This window comes from Branchiostoma lanceolatum, chromosome 13 (genome assembly GCF_035083965.1).
Source record: "Branchiostoma lanceolatum isolate klBraLanc5 chromosome 13, klBraLanc5.hap2, whole genome shotgun sequence".
Classification (NCBI taxonomy): domain Eukaryota; kingdom Metazoa; phylum Chordata; class Leptocardii; order Amphioxiformes; family Branchiostomatidae; genus Branchiostoma; species Branchiostoma lanceolatum.
Window position 1 is genome coordinate 13,096,420 of NC_089734.1, and position 11,731 is coordinate 13,108,150.

General features: G+C 39.3%; 2 protein-coding genes across 2 annotated transcripts; both read left to right on the top strand.

The window, feature by feature from the left end:
- Window positions 1–243: 243 nt before the first annotated feature.
- LOC136447653 (fibulin-1-like) lies at window positions 244–5,727 on the top strand. The gene is made up of 8 exons (XM_066446693.1): window positions 244–292; window positions 504–709; window positions 1,147–1,321; window positions 1,883–2,002; window positions 2,795–2,911; window positions 4,174–4,290; window positions 4,651–4,767; window positions 5,603–5,727. The coding sequence occupies exons 1-8, from the start codon at window positions 244–246 to the stop codon at window positions 5,725–5,727; spliced, it is 1,026 nt and encodes a 341-aa protein (XP_066302790.1).
- Window positions 5,728–9,742: 4,015 nt separating this feature from the next.
- LOC136447944 (tumor necrosis factor-inducible gene 6 protein-like) lies at window positions 9,743–10,721 on the top strand. The gene is made up of 2 exons (XM_066447083.1): window positions 9,743–9,957; window positions 10,373–10,721. The coding sequence occupies exons 1-2, from the start codon at window positions 9,746–9,748 to the stop codon at window positions 10,539–10,541; spliced, it is 381 nt and encodes a 126-aa protein (XP_066303180.1). The 5' UTR covers window positions 9,743–9,745; the 3' UTR covers window positions 10,542–10,721.
- The last annotated feature ends 1,010 nt before the right edge of the window (window positions 10,722–11,731 follow it).

The following is an 11,731-nucleotide window of genomic DNA, read 5'->3' on the forward strand; positions in this document are numbered from 1 at the left end:
TCCATGAAGTATTCACAGGACACAGTCATCAGCTAAGTTTGGGAGGCCATTAGTTGAGGAATGTTGTATTGTTTCACATATTATCACGTGCATTGTCTTAGATTACACATTTACATTACTGTACATTACAAATCTATACCTTTCAAAGTTTGGTAAGTACCGTAACATATCTTCAACGTATCTTCAGGTAATATAATTGTAGCAGTCTACCCATCCCTTTGCAACCACTGACGAAGAAGAAGTATGCAAGCTGCCATTGTGTTGACGCTGGCGGCTCTACTGTTCGGAGGGGGTACGTACATGCACGTAGATTTGGTGAAAGAAATGAAGTAGTGGGGTAATAAAAATCCCAAGAGAAATATCTGAAATCAATTAGTAGACAGGGTTTTTTGAGAAGGTTAAAACCTTCTCCAACAAACCGAATTCTTCATACAGAACAATGCTCTTGTTAAAGCTAGACATCCTTTGTACAGCTGTTAAGATTGGTGCAATTTGTATTGAAGGTTCTGGAGACTTGGTAAGGGACTATCGTGGCTACCGCTACAGGGTGGTTACAGTGGGCTTAAACTACGATCAGGCCGAAGCGAGGTGTCATCAATATGGTGGACACCTGGTACACATCAAGTCATCTCAACTGCACAGCTTCGTGGCAAACATGGCGATCGATGCTGGTAGGGAAAGTTGTTGGATCGGCTGCACTGATAGACAGGTATCAGGCAGATTTATATCCTCACTTGCATTCACACGATAAATACGTCTTGTTTAATATGCATATTAGAAATTATAGTTTGTGTATGACCCCGTATCGATGTACAGAAAGTCCGAAATGGAACGAAATGGAATGGAATATAACTATAGAAAGTGCGAAATGGAACGAGGTGGAAAAATATAATACGGAAAGTGCAAAATGGAACGAAATGGAACGGAATTTGATATCATTGAATGTCTTGTCAAAATAGACGCGCCCACACTTCACAGATTACAACAGGAAAAAGCTACATTCATTGTACAAGGGGTTGAAATTTACGTAAAGCGATGTCTACGAACGCTATCAAAATCAAAGCAGCTTGTTCCTATAAAACAATAAAACTATTTCAGTATGATCTGTGATTTCCTGTTACCCTTTTACGTCCAACTTACTTTCAGAGGGAGGGCGTTTGGCGATGGTCTGACGGATCTAGCCTCGGCTACAGCAACTGGGACCCGGGAGAGCCAAACGACTGTTGTGGCGGCGAAGACTGTGGGGAGATGAAAAAGGATTCTGGTTTTATCTGGAATGATATGGACTGCATGGTGGATCGCCGGCCTCTGTGCCAAACTGGTATGAAGTTACCTTCACATCAAATACTTTAGATCGCTGGGCTGGCAAAACGAGCAAACATCAACATGGTAAAGAGCAATCAAGTTTGTGCTTCACAAATGACTGTATTGTACTGCTGCAGTACCTGTTTCATTATGTGTTGACCATGTATAATTCATTACCTTACATTTTGTTATCTGATGTAGACATGAATTGATATGGACAATAATGGTCCCAGGGTGAAATAATGAATGAATGAATGAATGAAGACCTTTATTGTACATTCGTACCCGAGGGGCTAGATACAGGTCGTCTAACATGAACCTAACTAACATGTAAGTGACATATGCAGTGAAACATATGTAGTACATAGTATAAACATACATGGTAGACGAAAGTGATAAGCTAAGCTAAACCAAAAGAGTTAACTTCTTCTCGCTTCTTTGTACATATGTAGACGTATGAACAGATCATGTTTCTTATACAAGGGTTGTCTAGACGCAACAGAAATATGGAATGGAGGGTTAGGATTACTTAAATTCACTTATGAGATAGTGAAATTTTAAATTTCGTCCAACGCAGAAATAAACGAATGTCAGAGCAACAATGGAGGCTGCGATCATAACTGTGTCAACACTGACGGGAGCTACCACTGTACCTGTCGGACTGGGTACCAGATGTCCGGGTCAGGACACTGTTCTGGTGAGTTGAAACAAGTTAAACAGAACATGTGAAACGGTAGAACATTGGATATTGGAGTTTTTTTTACACAACCTGTAAATGTCACCTGCTGACGTTTCGGTGTCTGTCAGAAATCTTCTTCAGAGCTTCTGACTGGAGTACTGCTTCACGCCGCTATAAGTAGCGAAACGTCAACAGGTGAAATTTACTGGTTGTCTAAAAAGAAATCTCCAATATCCAAGTTGAACTGAAGTTTGAACGTTTCACACTTTTCGTATCAAATATTGCTGGGTATCAAAAACTAATGGCTAACACAGAAATATCATCTTATAGTTAATATTTTATCACCCATGGGTCATTCCTTTTCAGCCTGTCACTTTTCTTTGCTCCCATTTGTTTTTCCTGATAGAAAAAAGCCTGATGACTCATATTGCACTGCACGCTAACAATAGACGAGTGCAACCAAACTACTACGAAAGAATTGAACGCCTTTTAAAAAGCAGTTCAAATGACAACATTTCTCGAGCTACATTTTGCTGCAAAGGCTGTGACCTCCAATATGCAGTGAAACTGGTCCTTTTTAACGCTAGCAAATACCAGTGAATAAAGTCTACACCCTCCACAGCTGTTTCTGAATGCATGGTCTCTCCGTGTCACAACAACGCCACCTACACCAACACGGACGGGTCGTTTGTGTGTAACTGTACTGATGGGCACAGTGGGGACGGCTTTGAATGTACAAGAAGTGGCAGGTCCATGTTGATTTCTCTTATGTTATGAATTTAAAAAAAATGTGAGTAATTGTCGTTTCAGATATCGATGAATGTATATACTTTCCGTGCCACGTCAACGCCACCTGCACCAACACAGACGGGTCTTTTAGTTGTAACTGCTCGGTCGGATACGCCGGAGACGGATTCAACTGTGCAGGTGCGTAATTTACTCTATTCCTTAATCAATGAACTTGTAGTTTCACCAGGAATACCAGTCAGAAAGATATGGCATAGTGGAAAGTTTCTTTCATACTGCACTTTGAATTTAGAGAAAAATCAAGAGTATACATGAGAGGTGTTTGAGATGAATATTGAGAATGAAAGAAGAGACTGAAAATATCAATGCCTTAAAACCTAATTGCCAAAGACTATTGCACGTGGTAATGGCTTCAAATGTACATGTAGATGTTTTCTAGTACGGCTATATTAAAACATACCAAGTCTGCATTGGTTTTTGATATAATCTGATTCAGTACAATTGGTATTAAAGGACTAGAAAGCAAGGTCCAGGGTTCTCCTCCTATAAAAACTATCTTCTGTCAGGGATCGATATCCGGAGTTAGTAGCTGAATTGACTCCAACCCTCATCCCAACATCATAAATGGATTATCCTCTGTAGGGGATCTCTACACGTCTGGCTCAAAGAACAATAGTACGGGATCAGAGCAGACGACAGGAAATCATATAAGCATCATATATAGACGACAGGAAATCATTTGCATATTAACTGACGTTTCAGGGTTTGAAAATCCCTCAATTCCTGTATTTCTCTCACTAGTTTTTGAAGAAACCATTGTCAGACAAACAAAATAATCCAGATTCATGTAGGTGTAACAAAGCTACATAAGCAATACAATACGTAACTTTGCTAGGCAACTTTCCGAAAACCATAACATTGTGTTTTCAACCGTCAAAGAAACCTCTTCAAAGTTGGAATTCTATTTATATTTTCCGCAGAGCTCTATTAGCTTTGATAGCTGTGTGTCCAGAAATATGACTTATACAATTGTTGTGTCTACTTGGTAGGCTAAAAAAACAGTATAGACTGGGGCTTTGTAGAACTGTACATGTAATTTGTATACTGACAGCCAAAATATGTCTGAGACATTCTACCAGTAAGTATGGCAGGCCAGTGTTGCAATTGCTTCATAATCTTGGTTACTCAGGTACTCCAAAGCTGACTTGTTTATGTGCAACTATACTTGATTCCTTTTCTACACTATATGATTTCAAACGTGTGCTGAAGTAACTTCATTACTTGGTAAATTGTCTTAGCCAGCGAGCCCCTTCACTGATCTGAACACCACGGCATTCCGAAGCAGGCTGAGATCTGGAAGTTTACGTTAGCTAAATTTATCTGGTGGTTTTCTAGTCCATGCATGGCCTTTAATCAATCGTGTTTGTTTACATGTTTTACAGATGTCGATGAATGTATGCACTTTCCATGTCACGACAACGCTACATGCACCAACACGGACGGGTCTTTTAGTTGTAACTGCTCAGTCGGATACACAGGAGACGGGTTCAACTGTGCAGGTGCGTAATTTACTCTATTCCTTAATTATTGAACTTATAGTTTCATAAGGAATACTATTCAGAAAATATGGCATTGTGGAAAGTTTCTTTAATACTGCACTTTGGATTAAGATGAAAATCAAGATTATACATGAAAGGTGTTTGAGATGAATATTGTGAATGAAAGATGAGACTGAAAATATCAATGCTTTAAAACCTAATTGCCAAAGTATATTGCACGTGGTAATGGCTTCAAATGTACATGTAGATGTTTTTTTAGTACGGCTATATTAAAACATACAAAGTCTGCATTGGTTTTTGTTATAATCTGATTCAGTACAATTGGTATTAATCAATCGTGTTTGTTTACATGTTTTACAGATGTCGATGAATGTATGAACTTTCCATGTCACGACAACGCTACATGCACCAACACGGACGGGTCTTTTAGTTGTAACTGCTCGGTCGGATACACAGGAGACGGATTCAACTGTGCAGGTGTGTAATTTACTCTATTCCTTAATTAATGAACTTGTAGTTTCACCAGAAATACCATTCAGAAACATATGGCATTGTGGAAAGTTTCTTTAATACTGCACTTTGAATTTAGAGAAAAATCAAGAGTATACATGAGGAGTGTTTGAGATGAATATTGTGAATGAAAGAAGAGACTGAAAATATCGATGCCTTAAAACCTAATTGCCAAAGTATATTGCACGTGGTAATGGCTTCAACTGTACATGAAGATGTTTTTAGTACGGCTATATTAAAACATACCAAGTCTGCATTGGTTTTTGTTATAATCTGATTCAGTACAATTGGTATTAATCAATCGTGTTTGTTTACATGTTTTACAGATGTCGATGAATGTATGAACTTTCCATGTGATGACAACGCTACATGCACCAACACGGACGGGTCTTTTAGTTGTAATTGCTCAGTCGGATACACAGGAGATGGGTTCAACTGTGCAGGTGCGTAATTTACTCTATTCCTTAATTAATGAACTTGTAGTTTCGCCAGAATACCATTCAGAAAAAAAAGGCATTGTGGAAAGTTTCTTAAATATGGCACTTTGAATTTTGAGAAAAATCAAGAGTATACATGCGAGGTGTTTGAGATAAATATTGTGAATGAAAGAAGAGACTGAAAATATCGATGCCTCAAAACCTAATTGCCAAAGTATATTGCACGTGGTGATGGCTTCAAATGTACATGTAAATGTTTTTTAGTACGGCTATATTAAAACATACCAAGTCTGCATTGGTTTTTGTTACAATCTGATTCAGTACAATTGGTATTATTCAATCGTGTTTGTTTACATGTTTTACAGATGTCGATGAATGTATGAACTTTCCATGTCACGACAACGCTACATGTACCAACACGGACGGGTCTTTTAGTTGTAACTGCTCAGTCGGATACACAGGAGACGGATTCAACTGTGCTGGTGCGTAATTTACTCTCTTTAATTAATGAACGTGTAGTTTCACCAGGAATATCATTCAGAAAAATATGGCATTGTGGAAAGTTTCTTACTGCACTTTAAATTTAGAGAAAAATTAAGATTATACATGAGAGTTGTTTGGGATGAGTATTGTGAATGAAGGAAGAAACTGAAAATAAAAATGCCTTAAAACCTAATTGCCAAAGTATATTGCACGTGGTAATGGCTTCAAATGTACATGTAGATGTTTGTCAATACGGCTATATTAAAATATTCTTTCAAGTCTGCATTGGTTACCTTCGCCGGGAATGTATGCATTCGCGGTAAGGTTATGTTATCGGTTACGCCAGCTGTAAAGTGGGTCCGTATGTATGTCGAGATCATAAGTCGAGAGAACTTTGACGGATCTTGCTGATTTTTGATAGGTAAGTGGCGGTTGTGGGAACAAAGGTCAAGTTCGAAAATGGTTAACCTGGCGTTTTCCTAAAGTGCTCCAGTGGACTTTTTTTGTTAGTGTGTTTGTATGTAGACAACATAACTCGACGTATTGATGATGGATCTGCATGATTTTTGGTGGGTACGTAGAGCTTGTGAAAACGAAGCTCAAGTTCAAAAATGGGTCACCTGGCATTTTTCTGCGGTACTTCAGTGGGCTGTTTATGAATGCGTATTTGTTTGTTGACAGGATAACTCGAGAAGCTGTTGATGGTTGTGCATGATATTTAGTGAATAGGTAGATTTATTAAAGGGGAAGGTCAAGTTCGATGATGGGCCTCCTAGCGGGTACTTTGGGTACTGCAGTGTAGCTTCAAAGTTTGAGGTCGAATTTTCTGCAAGTGCTACGGTCATGATTTTTGTGTGGTAGATAGTCCATGCCACATGAAGTAAGTTGTGCACGTTTGGGCCCTCTAGCGGCTTGTTTGGAGCTGCACCGGGTGTTTTTAATTTATTTGTTTTGACCTTTGGACATGAATAACTAGACTTATGGTCAACGGATCGTCTTGATTTATGGTATGTAGATAGCTCGATTGATGATTTACATAATTGAATATTCATTATGCAAATCAGGAGCTAATTTGCATAATTAGCAAGGAAAGCTTATAAATCTTCTGCCTTTCAAAATAGGACTCTCAAACATGTGATATATATAGCTGAAAAAGAGTGAGGTATCGATAGATACCAATAATGCTAATAGCTACCTATTTTGCATAATTAATGAGAAAATACTAATTGAAAATACCACAATAGTAAATGATTGGAATTTCATTCTTGTATCATTAGGAAGCTAAGTAAAGGTGAACAATATCAGACAAAAATCATGCATGACAAGGCCTCATTAACATAATTTATAAGGAAATGTCTACAATTCCCTTTCAATTTGCTATTTTTAAATCTATATGTTCAGGTTAAATTGCACTGACAGGTGACCTAGTTTACCGGAGCACGCTCCCTGTGAGACGTCCCTGGAGGACACATGTGATACTTTACTTGCCTGGTGCAGGGCTCTGTTTTGGGGTCAGGGAGGTCACACGGGCATTTAAACACAGCAGCCTTACGATCTAATGCTCTCCCTGTTGGAAGGTATAGGTTTGATAAAAACTGATTGATATGTCGACTATGAAAATAGGGGCATAATTGAAGCAAATACATTGCCAACAAATTGCCTTATTTTCTGTAGTAAAGATAAAAGTTATGATCCCAATCAAGCAAAAATATTCTTACAGTGATTATTTTTATAACTCTTGGGAGAAGTCGTGTAGGTATAGGTATGGGTTTGTTTTAAACTTTGAAAGAGAATACTAGTAACTCAAGAAGGTGATGACGGATCGTCATGATTTGTAGGGATGTACATAGTTTGAGTGATGATTTACATGATCGTATAAGAATCATGCAAATCAGGATCTGTGATGTGAAAAAGTATACAAACCCTTGCATTCCATTGTAGTCAAACACGTGACATGTAACTGAGAAAGAGAGGAATATTGATAGATATCAATTATGCAAACGAATACCTAATTTGCATAATTTATGACAAAATACTATAATTCCAGAGTGGTAAATGATGGGATTTCATTCTTGTGGCGTTTGGGAGATAATCAAATGTGGACGTTATCAGACATAAATCATGATGGCCTCATTTACATAATATATGAGGAAATGCTACAATGGCCCTCTTTTCTAAGATTTTACTTTAATGCTGTGTTTTGTGTAGAGAAAAGGATCACTTGAAATTCATGCAATCGAGGACCTTATTTACATACTGAGTGATAAGCATTCACTCGAAAAGGCTAACATCAGTCGGCGAAGGTATGAGGTCGTGGAACTCTAGTTGTTGATATAATCTGATTCAGTACATTTGGTATTAATTGTCGTGTTTGTTTGCATGTTTTACAGATATCGATGAGTGTATGAACTTTCCATGTCACGACAACGCCACCTGTACTAACACGGACGGGTCTTTTAGCTGTAACTGCTCAGTCGGATACACAGGAGACGGATTCAGTTGTACAGGTGTGTAAGATTTTAAAGGTTCGTTTTGTACTGCAAAACCACCCCTTTACAGTGCAAGCAGATACTTCGTCTACCTCGTAGCGGAAAAGAGAAGTAAAAGTCTTGTTAAATATACAATCTGACAATACCTTAATCATAGACATTATTTGCATGTGCTCTAACCTCCACAGACGTTGATGAATGTCTAAACTTTCCATGTGACGACAAAGCCACCTGCACCAACGCGGACGGGTCTTTTAGTTGTGACTGTTCAGTCGGATACACAGGAGACGGATTCAGTTGCACAGGTGTGTAAGATTTCAATGGTTGGTTCTGTACTGCAAAACCACCCCTTTACTGAGTGCAAGCAGATACTTCGTCTACCACGTAGCGTAAAACAGAAGTAAAAGTCTTATGACAATATCCTAGTCATACACATTATTTGTATTTTATCTATCCTCCACAGATATTGATGAATGTCTGAACTTTCCATGTGACGACAAAGCCGCCTGCACCAACACGGACGGGTCGTTTAGTTGCAACTGTTCAGTAGGATACACAGGAGACGGGTTCAAATGTACAGGTTTGTAATTTTTTGGCTATACCGTCAACGGTTAATATTTCACTCAACTTAACCAGAAACTATCATGGGACAAAGTTTGAAATGTCAATGAAGACATCATATCAACTTTTTTTTAGCAGAGCAACCGACGACAGTAACAACGGAGCAAAACCCCACCCTTCCTCCAAATGAAGAGGCGACCTCTTTGCCGTACACGTCATCAGAAGCGACGCCTAGCGATCCGGAGATGACCAACGCAATTGTCGTCACTGACAGCACTTACAGTGTGGAGCCTAGCACAACTCAGATGACCACGGTCGGTTCCACGACCGTGCCTGACCACCCAAGCCGGTCAACGTCTACCCGGGAGACCACTGACATCCCACCGACCACACAAGCGGCCACTCTGGTGCCTGTAACAGGTTGTTGAAGCTTTCACAATTACTCATCCCTCACCATACAAAACAAGCCATAACAAGCTATCTGCCGCTCAAAAATCAAGACCATGGCACGTCCATGTCAAAAGATACAAAAAGTTCTGCTGCAGTACAAATGTCACATACCAGGGGGCCAAAAATTGACCTTGCATTTCGGCTTCACAACACCCACATACTAAATATCATCGTAATCCATCAAGATGTTCTTGATTTATGCTGACTACAGTAGTGCGGAAACACAAACACACACACAGAGACAGACAGACAGACCCAAAACATATCTCCATTTTTCATGGAGATAATAACAATGTGCAATCTAAAATCTGAATGGATGTTCTAGTAATGACTGATGCATGCTATATGCATATTCACAGAAAATTGGTGTGGTGGTTTTGTGGCGGCTGTGGATATAAGACAATTAATCTATTGTTGAATGACTGAAGAAGTATGTCGGATGGGCATCTGAAACGTCTGTTATTTTCATATTGCAATCAAGTGGTATAGATTGAATTAGATTTTTTCATTGTTCTTACAGACTGCATGGTAGACCAGTACGTCCCTGGTGCAGGTATAGACATCATCACCTCCCCAGACTACCCCAAACTGTATCCTTCCAACTTGGACTGCTGGTACGTCATCACCACAGACCCAGGGTACGCCTTGCACGTCACTATTTTGAACTTTGACCTGCCAGACAGCTCTACAGACGACAACGCCAGTGAATGTACGGATGATTATGTGGAAATTTATGCGTAAGTATAGAAAGTCATTACTAGTCATTATTTTCTACCTTAATATTACCATATTTCTATGGCAAAGACAACTAATCAGAGGACATCTGCATTTATGTCTGTATACCTGCTAATTCTTAGGTCCCAACTGCGCCGGTGCCCGTAGGGGGTGTAGTCCTGACCTGTCCCCGATGCCCCAAATGTTTTGTTCCGGTGTTACCTCACGGTGTCTAATTGTTACCAGGTCAGCGATGATTTCAAATCCGAGTTAAAATGATCCAGGGTCCCGACCGGGCCCCAAAATAGTTTTCGGAGCATATCACTACTTTGGTAACACTTGAAATCATCAATCAGGTAGCGACGTTTGGAGCGCACCAAAGCTAACAATTCTAGACTCCACAACAAATTACCAATAAGTATTTCATCTTAATTTCAGGCCTCTTGGAGCCCCGCCCTCCCAAAGATACTGCGGACAAGCATTTTCTCCGGGGACAAAATTTTCCTTGGACACGACGTTTGCCCTGCACTTCGTGACGGACGGAGAGGACACATCGGGAGGATTCAGCGTCCTCATCCGCAGTGTTTCTGCTTCACCGTTTGTTTGATCGATTAAGGGAAGTGCAACCAAGGGACTAAGTTTGTTGACTCAATGTAAAGCAGGGTCAATATCTGCACCGGTACTGTCCCACGAATAATAACGACAGAACACAACACAAAATATGGCTAGCACAAAACTAACAAAATTGCATGACGGTTTGAGATCAATAAAGCTTGTGAAATAATGAGATGAGCCTCTCATGTCACTGTCTTATCTGTCGGTACCATTTAGACCTAAGAAGCAGAAGTCATACTTCTGATGTATATGGTTTTGTAACACAAACTTGTCATTGCATAGAACGACAGTTATAAAGTGGGTACTGTTGTGTTTAGACATGTCAGTTAGCTCATAGAATTGTATAGAAGTGATATATCTCAATACATTCGAGGTTGGTTTAGTATAAATTTCTTCTCCATATCTAGTTTATACGTTAAGTGGAAAAACCCTTAAAAAGAATGTAAAAATGTTACAGATCATTATTGGCCATGCGGTTGTGTGCCCCTGTATGTTATTCTCTTACTTCTTTATAAATTATGGTCAGTGTCTCGGTAGAAATCTAGAATCGCATTATTCCTTTGACTGAATTCATTGCATTACAAAGGTTTTCAAAAGAACAACGACCAAACTTTGATCTTGTTTCTAGTTGTTTTATAGCAAAACTGAAGATTAGAACAGTTTATTTCACCTTTACAGCAATAGTAGATGAAGCTTGTACATTTTTTCTGATACACCTAACAGTTATCAAAGCTTGAGAGATTCTTGCATGCCTTCGAACCATTCAAGAGTTTCAGACGAGACAAAGCTCCTGTCTGCTCTAAAGCTTTTAAGGTTCGATTTTTTAAGGTTCGATATGTTCTGTAGGAGATCATCTTATATGACACTACCATGAGCTTGAGGACGTCAGTCAAAGAGTTGCTCTTGGTTTATATCTGCATTGAATCGGTACCATCACCACTTATAATTAGTGCCTTCCCCCTTGAAATTGAGAAAGGGCGGTACAAGAACTTACCTGTGTGCGAAAGAACGTGTAAATACTGCATGTCAAACACGGTGGAAGACGAAACACATTTTATGTCAAGTTGCCCATTCTACGACCACGAAAGAAAGGCGTTGTTTAAAGAGGCCACCATTTTCCATCCTAATTTCTCCACGTTTTCAGACAAAAAGAAAACTACTCTCCTCTTAACATCACAAAAC

What these genes read in the sequence shown, in the direction of transcription:
- LOC136447653 (XM_066446693.1), top strand. Translation starts at nt 244, where the DNA reads ATGCAAGCTGCCATTGTGTTGACGCTGGCGGCTCTACTGTTCGGAGGG. An exon ending in AGACGGATTCAACTGTGCAG is followed by an intron (nt 2,912 to 4,173) that starts GTGCGTAATTTA and finishes CATGTTTTACAG; the next exon opens with ATGTCGATGAATGTATGCAC. An exon ending in AGACGGGTTCAACTGTGCAG is followed by an intron (nt 4,291 to 4,650) that starts GTGCGTAATTTA and finishes CATGTTTTACAG; the next exon opens with ATGTCGATGAATGTATGAAC.
- LOC136447944 (XM_066447083.1), top strand. Translation starts at nt 9,746, where the DNA reads ATGGTAGACCAGTACGTCCCTGGTGCAGGTATAGACATCATCACCTCC. An exon ending in GATTATGTGGAAATTTATGC is followed by an intron (nt 9,958 to 10,372) that starts GTAAGTATAGAA and finishes TCTTAATTTCAG; the next exon opens with GCCTCTTGGAGCCCCGCCCT.